The sequence below is a fragment of the Physeter macrocephalus genome, chromosome 8 (genome assembly GCF_002837175.3).
Source record: "Physeter macrocephalus isolate SW-GA chromosome 8, ASM283717v5, whole genome shotgun sequence".
In the NCBI taxonomy this organism is placed as follows: Eukaryota; Metazoa; Chordata; class Mammalia; order Artiodactyla; family Physeteridae; genus Physeter; species Physeter macrocephalus.
The window spans coordinates 43,115,200-43,131,843 of NC_041221.1; the positions used below are offsets into that span (position 1 = coordinate 43,115,200).

Consider the following 16,644-nt stretch of genomic DNA (forward strand, 5'->3'; position numbering starts at 1 on the left):
GCCACTCCGCGGCATGTGGGATCTTCCCAGACTGGGGCACGAACCCGCGTCCCCTGCATCGGCAGGCGGACTCTCAACCACTGCGCCACCAGGGAAGCCCTGTCTTATATTTTTGTTTTGAAGATTCTATTCAGATCTTTTGCCTATTATAAAAGGTCATTTGATTTATTGAATTTGAGGGGTTTTAAAAAATATTTTAAATACAAGTCCTTTGTCAGATACAAGTATTATGAATATTTTCTGAGTCTGTGGTTTACTTTTTTAATTTAAGTATCTTTAAAAAGCTTTGATTTTGAAAATGTCCAGTTTCATCAATTTTTCGCTTTTTTGGTTAATGCTTTTTGTTTCCTGTTTAAGATATAGTTCTCTACCTCAGTGCCACAAAAATTTTGCCAGTGTTTTTTTTGCTACACTTTTTATAGTTTTTAACTTTCATATTTAGGTCTCTAATCCATGTAGAATTAGTTTCTTCTGTGTATAGTGTGAGATAGGGGTGGAGACTCATTTTTCACCCCTGTACAGATAATACAGTTGTTCCAGTACCATTTGTTGAAAAGACTATTCTTTTCCTGTTGAATCACCTTGGATCTTTAAAGAAAATCAGTAAATATACAAAATATTTATCTATTTCTAAACTCTGTTGTAGTCCATTGATCTCTATGTCTGTCTTTAGTACCACACTGTCTTAATTACTATGCTTTTATGGTGAGTCTTGAAATCAGGTAGTGTAAGCCCTTTAACACTGTTCTTCACTTTCAGAATTATTTTCCTATTCTATGTATTTTGTATTTTCGTACACATTTTATAATCAACTTGTCAATTTTTATCAACAAGTCTATTGGGAGTTTGATTGGGATTGGGTAAATCTGAAGATCAATTTGGGGAGAGTCGGCAACTTGACAATATTGAAGTTCCTGTTCATGAATATGGTATCTCTGTCCATTTATTTAGATCTTTTTTGATTTCTCTGTTTTGTGATTTTTCTGGTACGTCTTTTGCTAAATTTATTCCTAAGTATTTTGTGTTTTGATTCTATCGCAAACGTATTGTTTCTTTTTTTTTGATTTATTTTATTTTTTTCACGTCTTTATTGTAGTATAGTTGCTTTCCAATGGTGTGTGAGTTTCTGCTGTATAACAAAGTCAACCAGCTATACATATATCCCCATATCTCCTCCCTCTTGCGTCTCCCTCCCTCCCACCCTCCCAATCCCTCCCCTCTAGGTGGTTACAGAGCACTGAGCTGCTTCCCACTAGCTATCTCTTTTACATTTGGTAGTATATATAAGTCCATGCCACTCTCTCACTTTGTCCCAGCTTACCCTTCCCCCTCCCCGTGTCCTCAAGTCCATTCTCTACGTCTGCGTCTTTATTCCTGGCCTGCCCCTAGGTTCTTCAGAACCACTTTTTAAAAATGTGTTTTTTCTTAACTTCATTTTCCAGTTGTTCATTGCTAAATAATATGTACGATATTACGTAATATATGTAAGTATACATATAACATACATTTTATATTTTATATATTTGTATGTTACATATGGATTTTTTTAGGACTTCTTAGATTTCTCTGTTGATGATGATTTTTGTTTTTACATCATCCTTTTCATTCTTTTTCTTGCTTTATTGCTAGTATTTCCAGTACAGTATTGAAAAGAAGTGGTGAGAGCAGACATCCTTGCTTTATTCCTGATGTTAGGGGCAAAGTATCCTTCTGACTCTTCTTTTTCCTCTAATGCCTCTATTGCTTAAACTCTGGAATGAATGTGCATACTGTGGATTTGGTGCTTTGGGCTGGGAGAATGAAAAGTCATGGGATAAACGTGGTGCAGTTTTCTGTAGGGCCCATCTTTATTTGAAAATTCACGTTAAAGCTTTTTATGTTCAAATGAACACTGGAGAAAAAAATAAAAAAAAAATAAAGTGAACACTGAATATATTAAGGGGCAGTATACAAAACAAAACGCACAGTAAGTTTTTGGTTACAGTAAGGGGTTCAGATGTTGGTAGAGCAGCGTCGGTCTGTGTCCTCAGGCTTCCCCTCCTTTCACCCCCACAGTTCTTTGGTGCTGGTGTTCCCTGAATCATTATTGCCAGATTTTAAGAGTCAGTTTATTGACCTATACCTTTTCCCTACTTTGTATAATTTCTTATTTAGAATAGTCAAACATAAGTTATTTGAAGAGTGGTTAGGGACTTCAAATTGTAAATTCACAAAGTTTTAAGTATGTGGATGGCCAGTCATGTTTGGGAGAAAGAAAATGCCTCTTTTTAAGTTCATCTGTAGCAAACAAACATTTATACACACCTCATTGAAATTGTGGGTGAGGAAGCTTGTTAGAAGTTTCTAGGGATCGAGGGTAGAAGTGAAGCTAGCTAACAATGTGTTGTGTTAACTGTATTGTACCATGCTTTTTACATAAAATAACTGAGTACTTCTTATTACTAATTTAAGACTGGTAAAATGCCGTTCATATACTGTTTTTTAAAAAAAGGTTGCTTTCAGTCTTGATCTTTTAACTTTTTTTCTAGTGAAATTTTAATAAGTTGTAACCCTGTTTTTCTGCTTCTGGTTTTCTTTTTTTCTTTCTTTTTTGTCCTTAGTTCAGGGACCTATAAAGGCTTCAGAATTCTCTTCCTGGCTTTTCAAGTCCTTTTCAGTATAGCTCCATCTATTCAGCCTTTTGAATCTCATCAGTATTGTATCTTTCTGCTTTCCTTGGTCTATGTCCTCATCACTTTTTTCTCTCTTTTGCTTAATTAATGGCCTGTCATTTTTCAAGGTCAAATTCCACCACTCAAAGTCTCTTCCACTGCTCAAGCCCACACTGAATGCTTACTTGACTTACCTAATCAATATTACTCTAGTAGGTTTTCAGTGTATTTGAATTTTATCTTTTCATCTGTCACATGGGCTTACCTTGAAAACCAAAATGAAACAATGTTCAGTTCAGTGCTGTAGGTGCCTAAGATACTTAAAAATTTGTTAGGTACTAAATCAGTGTTATAAATCACTATTGGGAGTTTCACTGTGATAATTATTTTGGTCTTATTTATTTAGTTCATCCATTAAAACAGTTTGCTGGGGACCCGGTATGACAGGCACTAGGGGACCCAAAGAGGACTGTAAAAAATAAGCCATTAAAAATGACAGTAAGATCACTGGTGACTTTAGCATAGGCATTGGGAGTTTAATCAATGGAAACAGCAATTATTGCCTTTCAAAAATTAGCAATAAAGGGAGGAAGGAAACATGAGGAAAGTTATACAATGCAGATTAGGGAAAATGCCTTATCGAAAGAGGAGAATGAGCATGTTTGGAAATGGTAGATAAGAAACCAATGGAAAGGGAAAGAATGTACACTTGACCCTCAAATAATGCAGGTTTGAACTGCCTGGGTCCACTTATACACAGATGTTTTTCAATACTAAATACTGCATGGTTTGTGGTTGGTTTAATCCTCGGATGTGGAGGGCAGAGGTATAAATTATACTTGAATTAACCTCTGAGTTGTTCAGGGGTCAGCTGTATATGCAAGAAATGGGATACAAAAGGTAAAGAACTTAAGAATTGATGAAGATGTGGGTAAGTACTGAGAAGAGAGATTTGAAAGGCACTTAACCATACCTGATGGACTGTTATTTTCTCCATAAAGCATGAGGCATACCCTGCAAATAGGGGGCACACCAGTGGGACGAGAAATTGGAGAACGAAAATGAACAAGACCTGAGACAAGAAAAAGCAGCCTGAGAGGACATAGGCAAGATGGAAGCCATAAATGTGTACTTGTATCAGCACAACTGTGCTTCTACTATAGCAATACTTGATATCCCAATAAAAGGGATGATTTAATCATTAAGGGACCCATGTTTGTAGGGAAAGCAACTTTTACATGATGATGTGTTTCAAGCACAAGGTCATAGCTAGTATTTAAGTCAGGAAGATGAAGAGTAGGTTTAAAATGAGTCAGATAGGTAGAGGTAGTAGAGGTTTTGATCAGATATCCTGGAAAGTCCTTATAGACACTTGGTTGAGTAAGCCTTTTCCTTCCCTGTGCAATCTGTAGTTTGTGTTAAGCAGCAGTAGAAGGTTTTTGAAAAATAGTTTTCTGTGGACAGTTTTAGGTTCTCAGTTTGAGACTGTAAGTGGAGTGTATTAAAGATGTTATTTGAAATGAATGTCTAAAAGGAAAAGCTATGTCATGTTACTGTTGACTGGAACTTTGGATTCTTATGTTCAGAATGGTTGCTAAACCAATGTAGCTAGCTGAGTCTTATCGATTCCTACGGTTGTGGTTTGTGCAAGATTTTGCTTTGTAATGATCTTTATGGTAAAAAAAAAAAACCAAACACTTAACATAGAACTTACCATCTTAACCATTTTTAAGCATACAGTAATGTTAAGTGTGTTCACTTTATTGTGAAACAGAGCTCCAGAATATTTTAATCTTGTAAAACTGTTACATAACAACTCCCCTTTTCTCCCGATCTCCCCCCAGCCCCTGGTAATCACCATTCTACTTTCTATCTTAATCTGACTATTCTAGGTACCTGTTTTTTTTTTTTTTGAAGCATATGAAATTAAAAAAAATATATCTATTTTTGGGCTGCGTTGGGTCTTTGGTGCTGAGCGGGGGCTTTCTCTAGTTGGGGCGAGCGGGGGCTACTCTTTGTTGTGGTGCGCGGGCTTCTCACTGCGTTGGCTTCTCTTGTTGCAGAGCACGGGCTCTAGGCACGCGGGCTTCAGTAGCAGCACGTGGGCCCTAGAATGCATGGGCTTCAGTAGTTGCAATGTGTGGGCTCAGTAGTTGTGGTGCAAGGGCTTAGTTGCTCCGTGGCAAGTGGGATCTTCCCGGACCAGGGATCGAATGCATGTCCCCTGCATTGGCAGGTGGATTCTTGACCACTGGGCCACCAGGGAAGTCCCTAGGTACCTCATATTAAGTACTGGAATAATCCAGTATGTATCTTTTTGTGATGAGCTTATTTCACTTAGCATAATGTCCTCAAGGTTCATCCTTGTTGTAAATAGCATGTGACAGAATTTCCTTCTTTTTTAAAGCTGAATAATACTGTTATGTATGTCCCAATTTAATGTAAAAGTGATTGGAAACGTGAGATGTGCTTTGTTTCATCTTTTTAGAAAGATTTCTTTTTAACAGTGATAGTTCCTTTGGTGTAGTTTTGATATTGAGAATAGTAATTATTTTTGTGCTTAAAAGTAGAGTGAGTGGGCTTCCCTGGTGCAGTGGTTGAGAGTCTGCCTGCTGATGCAGGGGACACGGGTTCGTGCCCCAGCCCGGGAGGATCCCACGTGCCGCGGAGCGGCTGGGCCCGTGAGCCTGGGGGCCCGTGAACCATGGCCGCTGAGCCTGCGCGTCTGGAGCCTGTGCTCCACAACGGGAGAGGCCACAGCAGTGAGAGGCCCGCGTACCGCAAAAAAAAAAAAAAAAAAAAAAAAAAGTAGAGTGAGTGTGCAGCAAGTGTGAATATAAATATGGATGCCATTGTTGAACACCTTTTTATGTTTTTCTTTTGCAGATTGGGAAAATGAGGTATGTCAGTGTTCGGGACTTTAAAGGGAAAGTCTTAATTGATATTAGAGAATACTGGATGGATCCGGAAGGTGAAATGAAACCAGGAAGGAAAGGTAAGGTTTAATTTCCTGAATTTTGTCCTAAAATTGGGACTAAATTTAAAATTATCTAAGCTTGAAATTGTTTGGACTTTATTTGAAATTGAAATGATGTTGATGGTGCATAGGCGTGGGACATCCTCCTTGAGTTGATTCTCTTTGTCTTCTGTAGCCTTTTTGTTTGTTTTTTTTTTTTTTTTGGCTACCCCATGCGGCATGCAGGATCTTACAGTTCCATCCCTGAGCAGGGATGGAACCTGTGCCCCCCTACAGTGGAGACGCGGAGTCTTAACCACTGGACCACCAGGGAAGTCCCTGTAGCCTTTTTGGACATGACACTTATTTTAATGAAATGTCTTAAATAAAGCTTGTTGAAATATCTCCCTCCCTCCCCCCAATAATACCCCTAATATCACTTCAGTTGGCTGCTAATTTACTTGAATGTACCTTTAAAAAGATTACATCAATTCTGAAGTAGAATGGGGGCACTGGGAAGGTGTAAAATCAGGAGTTGAAAATCCTGGTTTACAGTGTTTCCTTTTGGTTCATCTCCAAACAGATATTCTTTAGGGTGGTATATCCTATAAGTGGGTCTTTGTCCTCCTTCCAGTTTTGCTTCGTCCAGTCCCAAGCATGTCATCATCACAGAAGCATGCTTTATTCATTCACCAAATAGCTACAGAACATTTGTGTACCAACAGAAATTCATATATTTGGCTGGTTAGCTGCTTTAGGTTGATCCTTAGCTAATGAAAAAAATGCCTCCTTATTTTCTTCTACTCTGCCTGCATGTCATTTTGAAAAGTACCACTTGTTTGCTTCATGTAATTTTTGACTGTATTAAACTTAACCTTTATATGTTTTCATACCCTTTTCTTGTTCAGGCTACTTCTGGATCTTTCAAGTTGTCCCAGTGTAGCCAATGCCAGATTTCTTTTCTTGTTTCTGCAAACATTTACTAAAATGATTTGATTAGCCAGCCCTTCCTAAGTATTGCCCTAATATATTCTCCTCTTTCCTCTCAATTTCATGGCCTCCCAGCAGTTTTCTGAGAAATTCATTCATCTTCCAATTCTAGTTTATTTCTGTGCTTAAAGGGTCAAGCATTAGAACATTGTAAGTTTAAAGCCCAAAGAACTTTCTGTTCATACTTATATGTCTTAAATAGGAACATGTCATTAGTTAATGTTTTAAATGTTTATGTGTCTGGTGATAGGCTGGGATTTTATTCACATTAGCTAATTTAATTATTCACAACAACCCTTTGAGGTATAAGCAGCATTTTACTGATGAGGAAACTGAGGTTTAGAGGTAATTAATTTTTTAAAGGCCATAGAGTTAGTGCCAGTGAGGCTGGGATGTGAACCCTGGCAGCATGACTCCAGGGTGCACTCTTAACCAGTACGCATAGTCTAAGGAGTCCTGTTTGGATCGTGTCTCAGGGATTTTTCCAAAGTGAAGGGAGTGCTTCTGGAAGAACTCAGCACAAGGTCATTCATGCTGAGTTCCTGTGGAAATTTTGAGCAAATGTTGGAAACAACTGGTTGTAGAAATGGGGTGTCACATACCGAATCTGGGTCTGGCCACATAGCCTGCTAGTTTGCAAGCACTTGTGAGATAAATCTGCAAATCATCATTTGTGCTCACTGGGTATAATAGGCATTATGCAGGATGCAGTGTTGAAAGTAAAACTGGGTATAAGATTGACCTGCTGAGGTAACTGTGATGAATGTGTAATTAACAAACGTAAGGGATTTGATTCTTAATGTACTATTGTGCCATTCAAAATGGTAATTTAGATAAAACAGTATTTTAGTTGGAAGTATGAAAATCCTCAAGAGAGCTTCAGTAGATATTCAATTTTTGATTTTTAAACTTTTTTTTTTAGGTATTTCTTTAAATCCTGAGCAGTGGAGCCAGCTGAAGGAACAGATTTCTGACATTGATGATGCAGTAAGAAAACTGTAAAATCAGCCATGTAAAACCTGTACTGTTCTAGTTGTTTTAATCTGTCTTTTTACATTGGCTTTTGTTTTCTAAACATTGTTTTCCAAGCTATTGTATATTTGGATTGCAGAACAATTTGTAAGATGAATACTTTTTTTTAAATGCGCATTATTAAAAATGTTCTGAGTGAAGCTAATTGTCAGTTTTATTAAGGAGGATTGCTTTTGTGTCCACCACCTAGTGTAAAATAAAATCAAGTAATACAATCTTAACTGTTGTGGCCTTCTTTGATCAGAAAAGTTGGTACTATTTAAGGCCAAAAGTAACAGTTTCTCGACCTTTTAGTTTCAACTCAGCTTTTACGTTCAAAAGGATTAGCATCGCATTGAATTTAGAAAATTTTGGTTTGTGAAATTCATGGTTGATCTGTTTTGTTCTAGTCAAATATCTGGACTTGTTTGATTTTTTTTTCTTTTCCCCCCACCCCAATGATATTTCACTTTCCCCTTTTTTTCTTCACTTCATTTTCCTTTTAATAACTTGTTATGTTCAGTTTTCGTTTCGCTTTTTCTTGAGTATATTATGCTAATTTGGAAAGTCTGAAACTGTCAAAATGTTACTTATCTCAATAAGGTACTTGTAAGTAAAATGTTATATGAGAACTACAATCACTAATTCTACTGTATTAAATATTAGGAGATATAGTTTGATAAACAACATGGCTTGTATGAAAACTCTGAGCAAGTAAATGTATGTATGTCATTACCTGTAGTGTTCTGTGTAGTTGTTATCTTATTGCTTAGTCTGCAGAAAATAATGACTTAGATGTCTGATTTGCTTTCACTTATTAAACATATTCACCATGGGATGATGTCTATAAAATCAGATATTGTTAAATTAGACTAGGATTTAATAAAAATTGTGAAAGCTTACTGGCCTAACATTTTATTTTATGACATTGAGTATGGATTATATATAGCCAGAGATGTCACTGAGCTTAACTGTCATAGTAGATAATGTGGTCAATTTTTAGGGGAAAGAGCACAAAGAGCACATACTGGTGTTTTTTAGCCTTTGCTTCAGTAGACTTGGTTCTTTTTGCAGTTCATTTATGGGAGAATGACATTCTAGACTTAATGTTACTAAGTTTTAGCAGGCGCTCCGAAGTGATTTTCATTGAACCATAATGATGAAGCAGACATAGATTGAGGCACAGATTTCAGGGGCTTTGTAGCAATAAATAGGGCATGGTGTGCCTTAGGAGAAGAATGTAAAGAAAGTATAACTGAAATTAAAAAAGGTGGCAGTGAAGAGGAAGGAATTCTCTTCACACTAAATGATAACACATGATATTTTGATCACATTGATAGGACACAGTTCTAGATAGAATAGTAAAAAGAAGGGTTTAAAGACATGTAAAAAATTCTTGCTGACGTTTGGTAGCTAATCTCAAATGGTTACTACCATATCAAGAGAGTTGCACTATTATACCAAGTTTGATTACTATGTCTAAAACATTTTATAGTAGAGTTGTCAAGGACTTGATTTCAAAACCATCTGCCAGGCCACATAGAGTTACCAGTTTTTTTCTGGCAGCTGTTCTAAGTGTTTCTTTTACATTTTTAAGATTTTTTAAAAGTGTTTTTTAGCAGTAACCCTAATATGTGCATAATTGGGGAAATAAATCCTCTTTTCTGGTATTTTAGCCTTCATCACATAATAGATACCAAAGTGTTTAGAATACGTATTTTAGACAAATGATACTTGTTTGAAAACTTTCCCCTTATTTGGGAACATATTAACTGAATTGGGTAGATTTGTAAAGTATTCCTTATTGTATATACAGAAAGGGTAGTTAGAACACAGAACTCTGATTTTGGTGTAGATGAAGAGGGAGTAATGGGTAAATTTCTTAGGTTTATGTGAAATTACAAGGTGTATGCATTTTGAAACAATCTGCTAATACCGAGATGTGCTGAAATCTGTTACCTAGGCATTTTCTAGCTGTTTAGTATTATGTCATTAAAAATAAGGAGTGTTTCTCTGGCAGATTTTGGTAATGTTCTTGGTAGATTCATTTCAGTACATTACTGGATATGTAATGTTCAGAAATTATTAATCTCGTGTGTGTGTAGAAAAGGATGAGAACTGGGTTAAAAGAAGAGACTTTTAAAAATAACTCGTGCTGGAAAGAAAAGATAGGGTATATTGTTTTCTATTTAAACTTCACCTTCCTGGTACGATTTCTTCCAGGAAGAATCTGACATTTTCAGGCACTGGTTTCTTACCTGGTAATGAATGCCAAAATGAAATTAATTCATGCCAGCCCACAAATCTGTGCAGTAGCAGGGCCTTTCTAGTGGATTTTTGTCTTTGTCTTTTTAAAGTACAAGCAGCATTTGACCAATTTCTAATGCTTTTGGCGTTTAAGGAACAACCACTAAAGAAAAACTCTTATAATTTTATTCTTTTTTATTTTGCTTCATAAATGCTTAAGAACTTATTTTGAAAGAAGAATACTCCTACCTCATTAGCTAGTCAAGATGCTGTGATGGTCAGCCTATTCTTCATAATGTGTTTAGGAAAAAAGACAAGAAAAGTAAGTACGTTCTGGCTTGGCTATTGAGGGGAAAAGAGAAAGAATTGAGTATTAATTATTTAAATGTTCCTGATGGGGGTATGTTAGAAGAGAACTATAAAAGTTTGAAATTTCAAAAAAGTGCTGATATTTAGGTATCTCTCCTTAAATTCTTTGCAACTCACTTTTTATGGAAAATCTAGTGAAACACTCAAAAGTTTTTGCTTTTTTTCTTTAAAGTGGTGTTTTTCCAGATAAACTCTAGGGGTAAACATTCACATAGTAACAAATATGTAATTCTGTAATTGTGGAATACCTGTCTGCTTTGTTTGGTACATCTTCCATGGAGATGTCAATGAATATACTGCATCTGTGAATATTTTAAATGTTGAAATAAAAACAAGAAATGTGCCCTGTGTGTCATCCCAGTTTCACAAACCCAAAGATGAATTGCTACGTTATCTGTTGAATGGGTTTTATTAACAAATAGGACACCTTTCTGTGTGAATGCTTTGGAATATGAATTAGCCTTTGAGTGTTAAATCTTCTGAGGACCTCTGGGACTGGGTGCTGTGGCCTCATTTTTTTCATCTACTTGATCCAAATGAAGAAATGCAAATATTAAGCTGTACGTGGCCTCTTTTACTTTACCTGTATGAGTGCTTTGTGGTCTGATTATTCCTTGTTATAATTAATGTATAAAGTCTCTGTTTTTCCCTTCTTGATTAGTTTTGCTTATTAGTTAATATTGAGATCTCTCATTGTTTAAATTTCTATTGAGGGAAATTTACACAGGGATAGAGAGATCCATGGAAGGTTACTTATAACTCTTGTTTTGTTCCACTTTGAATTTTAGTGAAACATATTGACTTAAATATCTAGTCAAGAAGAAAATAGTACGTGGAATTTATACAGTTAATCACTGACTTTCCAATTTTGTTGTATGGTTCAAAGGAGTTACGGGATACAAAAGGAGTTTGAAAAGTGTGAAACATTAAAAAAATCATGTGAAATTATTTACTGTATAACATTTTATTCAAGACTTATGGCCATCTGTGTCAACGATCTTGCTACACAGGCATTCCCATCTTCCCCCACTCACTTCGTGTAAATTCATCACAGAGTTCAGACCTTCCCAGACCTCCTTTTACAGCGGTTTAGTCCTGGACTAACAATGACCTACTGTTTCTGCCTAAAGTGAAGCACTCCTCTTATTTCACTCTTTGGCTCTTGATAGAGTTTAAATAGTTTATCTTTCTGCTAGATAACTTATTTTAGCATGGAAATGATTTAGGCCGCTTCCTTTTTCTAAACTCTGCTAGAAAAAAAAGCACTTATCCTGAAGCTCAACAGTTGGATACTAAAACCTACCTTGGTAAAAGAATGCTATATGCAAGGGGCTTCTCCTACCAGCCAAGCCAGAACTTAACTAAAATTGTGTGTGTTGTAGCTCATGTGTTTTGCAAAGTGGTGTGAAGTTCCAGTTTGGCCCTCTTCTAATTAAGCCCAGTGTACTGATAGCTCCTACTCTGGCTTTGTTTCTCAAATGAGTTATTGCAAGAATGATACAGAGAATTCCCATATATCCCTTCACCCAGAGATTCCATTCATATTTTGCCAATTGTTCCAGTAATGTCTTTATAACAAAAGCTTCAAACCAGTTTCATTATTAGTCTTCACTCTGACACAGTTCTTCACTTTTTCCTTTGCTTTTACAACACTGACGTTTCTGGTGTCTTGGAGGTTTGAAGGTCACGAGTGATGTTGACAAGGGTGGAAAAGGCCTAGAAGCTGGTTGACTGAGGAGTTGGAGACTTAGCTTGGTTGTGAATGAAAAGTGGGATGGCAGCTGTGGAAGCATGTGGGATCTAGGGCGGGTGTCTGATTGAAAGAAACAGTGTATGCAACATCTGTGACATGCAGAGTTGGCTGTGTTCAGTACATGTTTAAATTGACCTTTGATGTCAGCTACAATTTCAGTCACTTCCCACTTTTGTTTTCTGGTGACTTTTTCTAAATGCCACCTGAACTGTGAGTACTTTTAATAATTTTTTTTCAACATTTAATTGGAGTATAATTGCTTTACAACGTTGTGTTAGTTTCTTCTGTATAACAAAGTGAATCAGTTATATGTATACATATATTCCCATATCCCCTCCCTCTTGCATCTCCCTCCCACCCTCCCTATCCCACCCCTCTAGGTGGTCATAAAGCACCGAGCATATCTCCCTGTGTTATGCAGCTGCTTCCCACTAGCTATATAAGTCAGTGCTACTCTCTCACTTCGTCCCAGCTTACTCTTCCCCCTCCCCGTGCCCTCAAGTCCATTCTCTACATCTGCGTCCTTATTCCTGTCCTGCCCCTAGGTTCATGAGAACCTTTTTTAGATGCCGTATATGTATTAGCGTACGGTAATTGTTTTTCTTTCTGACTTATTTCACTCTGTATGACAGACTCTGGGTCCATCCACGTCACTACAAATAATTCAATTTCTTTTCTTTTTATAGCTGAGTTATATTCCATTGTATACATGTGCCACATCTTCTTTATCCATTCATCTGTCGATGGACACTTAGGTTGCTTCCATGTCCTGGGTATTGTAAATAGTGCTGCAAAGAACATTGTGGTACATGACTCTTCTTGAATTATGGTTTTCTCAGGGTATATGCCCAGTAGTGGGATTGCTGGGTCATAATGGTAGTTCTATTTTTAGTTTTTAAGGAACCTCCATACTGTTCTCCATAGTGGCTGTATCAATTTACATTTCCACCATCAGTGCAAGAGGGGTCCCTTTTCTCCACACCCTCTCCAGCATTTATTGTTTGTAGATTTTTTGATGATGGCCATTCTGACTGGTGTGAGGTGATACCTCATTGTAGTTTTGATTTGCATTTCTCTAATGATCAGTGATGTTGAGCATCCTTTCATGTGTTAGTTGGCAATCTATATCTTTGGAGATATGTCTGTTTAGGTCTTCTGCCCATTTTTGGATTAGGTTGCTTTGTTTTTTTTTTCGATATTGAGCTGCATGAGCTGCTTGTATATTTTAGAGATTAATCCTTTGTCAGTTGCTTCATTTGCAATACTTTCTCCCCTTCTGAGCGTTGTCTTTTCATCTTGTTCATGGTTTCCTTTGCTGTGCAAAAGCTTTTAAGTTTCATTAGGTCCCGTTTTTTTATTTTTGTTTTTATTTCCATTTTTCTAGGAGGTGGGTCAAAAAAGATATTGCTGTGATTTATGTCGTAGAGTGTTCTTCCTGTGTTTTCCTTTAAGAGTTTTATAGTGTCTGGCCTTATATTTAGGTCTTTAATCCATTTTGAGTTTATTTTTGTGTATGGTGTTAGGGAGTGTTCTAATTTCATTCTTTTACATGTAGGTGTCCAGTTTTCCCAGCACCACTTTTTTTTTTCTAAAGTTTGTAAAGCTTGTTTATTTTAAACATTTTATTTATTTATTTTTCGCTGCGTTGGGTCTTTGTTGCTGCGCACGGGTTTTCTCTACTTGTGGTGACCAGGGGCTACTCTTAGTGTGGTGTGCAGGCTTCTCATTGCAGTGGCTGTTCTTGTTGCAGAGCATGGGCTCTAGGCACATGGGCTTCAGTAGTTGTGGCACATGGGCTCAGTAGTTGTGGCTCCTGGGCTCTAGAGCACAGGCTCAGTAGTTGTGGTGCACGGACTTAGTTGCTCCGCGGCATGTGGGATCTTCCCGGACCAGGGATCAAACCCGTGTCCCCTGCAGTGGCAGGCAGATTCTTATCCACTGCACCACCAGGGAAGCCCCCAGCACCACTTATTGAAGAGGCTGTCTTCTCTCCATTGTATATTCTTGCCTCCTTTATCAAAGATAAACCCACACACATGGTCACCTTATCTCTGGGCTTTCTATCTTGTTCCATTGATCTGTATTTCTGTTTTTGTGCCAGTACCATACTGTCATGATTAATGTAGTTTTGTAGTGTAGTCTGAGGTCAGGAAGCCGGATTCCTTCAGTTACGTCTTTCTTTCTCAAGATTGCTTTGGCTATTCGAGGTCTTTTGTGTTTCCATACAAATTGTAAAATTTTTTGTTCTAGTTCTGTGAAAAATGCCATTGGTAGTTTGATAGGGATTGCATTGAATCTGTAGATTGCTTTGGGTAGTATAGTCATTTTCACAATGTTGATTTTTCCAGTTCAAGAACATGGTATACTTCTCCATCTAAACAGTATCGTCTTTAATTTCTTTCATCAGTGTCTTGTAGTTTTCTGCATACAGGTCTTTTGTCTTTATAGGTAGGTTTATTCCTAAGTATTTTCTTATTATTTTTGTTGCAGTGATAAATGGGAGTGTCCTTAATTTCATTTTCAGATTTTTCGTCGTCAATGTATAGGAATGCAAGAGATTTCTGTGCATTAATTTTTTATCCTGCTACTTTACCAATTCATTGATTAGCTTTAGTAGTTTTCTGGTAGGATCTTTAGAATTCTGTATGTATAGTATCATGTCATCTGCAAACAGTGACAGTTTTACTTCTTCTTTTCGGATTTGGATTCTTTTTATTTCTTTTTCTTCTCTGATTGCTGTGGCTAAAACTTCCAAAGCTATGTTGAATAATAGTGGTGAGTGGGTACCCTTGTCTTGTTCCTGATCTTAGAGGAAATGGTTTCAGTTTTTCACCATTGAGAATGGTGTTGGCTGTGGGTTTCTCACATGTGGCCTTTATTATGTTGAGATAGGTTCCCTCTGTGCCCACTTTCTGGAGAGTTTTTATCATAAATGGGTGTTGAATTTTGTTGAAAGCTTTTTCTGCATCTATTGAGATCATATGATTTTTATCCTTCAATTTGTGAATATGGTGTATCACATTGATTGATTTGTGTATATTGAAGAATCCTTGCATTCCTGGGATAAACCCCACTTGATCATGGTGTATGATCCTTTTAATGTGCTGTTGGATTCTGCTTGTTAGTATTTTGTTGAGGATTTTTGCAACTATGTTCATCAGTGATATTGGCCTGTAGTTTTCTTTTTTTGTGAAATCTTTGTCTGGTCTTGGTATCAGGTGTTGGTGACCTTGTAGAATGAGTTTGAGAGTCTTCTTCCCTCTGCTATATTTTGAAAGAGTCTGAGAGGGTGTTCGCTCTTCTCTAAATGGTTGATAGAGTTCACCTTTGAAGCCATCTGGTCCTGGGATTTTGTTTGTTGGAAGATTTTTAATCACAGTTTCAATTTCAGTGCTTGTGATTAGTCTTTATATTTTCTATTTCTTCCTGGTTCAGTCTTGGAAGGTTGAGCTTTTCTAAGAATTTGTCCATTTCTTCCAGGTTGTCCATTTAATTGGCATATAGTTGCTTGTAGTAATCTCTCATGATCTTTTGTATTTCTGCAGTGTCAGTTGTTCTCCTTTTTCATTTCTAATTCTGTTGATTTGAGTCTTCTCCCTTTTTTCTTGATGAGTCTGGCTAATGGTTTATCACTTTTGGTTATCTTCTTAAAGAACCAGCTTTTAGTTTTATTGATCTTTGCTGTTTTTCCTTCATTTCTTTTTCATTTATTTCTGATCTGATCTTTATTATTTCTTTCCTTCTGCTAACTTTGGTTTTTTTTTTTGTTCTTTCTCTAATTGCTTTAGGTGTAAAATTAGGTTGTTTATTTGAGATGTTCCTTGTTTCTTGAAGTAGGATTATATAGCTATAATCTTGCCTCTTAGAACTGCTTTTGCTGCATCCCATAGGTTTTGGGCCATTGTGTTTTCATTGTCATTTGTTTCTAGGTATTTTTTGATTTCCTCTTTGATTTCTTCAATAATCTCTTGGTTATTTAGTAGTGTATTGTTTAGCCTCCATGTGTTTGTATTTTTTTACAGGTTTTTTCCCTGTAATTGATATCTAGTCTCATTGCATTGTGGTCAGAAAAGAAACTTGATATGATTTCAATTTTCTCTATAAACTTCCCTCTTAGAACTGCTTTTGCTGCATGCCATAGGTTTTGGGTCATCGTGTTTTTATTGTCATTTGTTTCTAGGTATTGCTTGATTTCCTTTTTGATTTCTTCAGTGATCTCTTGATTATTTAGTAGTGTATTGTTTAGCCACCATGTGTTTGTATTTTTTACAGTTTTCTTCCTGCAATACCTAGTCTCATAGCATTGTGGTTGGAGAAGATACTTGATATGATTTCAGTTTTCTTAAATTTACCAAGGCTTGCTTTGTGACACAAGATATGATCTATCCTGGAGAATGTTCCATGAGCACTTGAGAAGAAAGTGTATTCTGTTGTTTTTGGATGGAATGTCTTATAGATCTCAGTTAAGTCTATCTTGTTTAATGTATCATTTAAAGCTTGTGTTTGCTTATTTATTTTCATTTTGGATGATCTGTCCATTGGTGAAAGTGGTGTGTTAAAAGTCTCCTACTATAATTGTGTTACTGTGGATTTCCCCTTTTATGGCTGTTAGCATTTGCCTTATGTAATGAGGTGCTCCTATGTTGGGTGCATAAATATTTACAATT

The 16,644-nt window shown here is 36.7% G+C and overlaps 1 protein-coding gene across 1 annotated transcript in view; it reads left to right on the plus strand.

Annotated features, from left to right (window-relative positions):
* SUB1 (SUB1 regulator of transcription) overlaps window positions 1-9,142 on the plus strand; it is a 19,522-nt gene extending 10,380 nt beyond the window's left edge. Inside the window, exons 4-5 of the mRNA XM_007122607.3 lie at window positions 5,538-5,646; window positions 7,520-9,142. Of these exons, the coding sequence (XP_007122669.1) occupies window positions 5,538-5,646; window positions 7,520-7,599 (189 nt within the window). The 3' untranslated portion in view covers window positions 7,600-9,142. The remainder of the gene's footprint in view (window positions 1-5,537; window positions 5,647-7,519) is intronic.
* The last annotated feature ends 7,502 nt before the right edge of the window (window positions 9,143-16,644 follow it).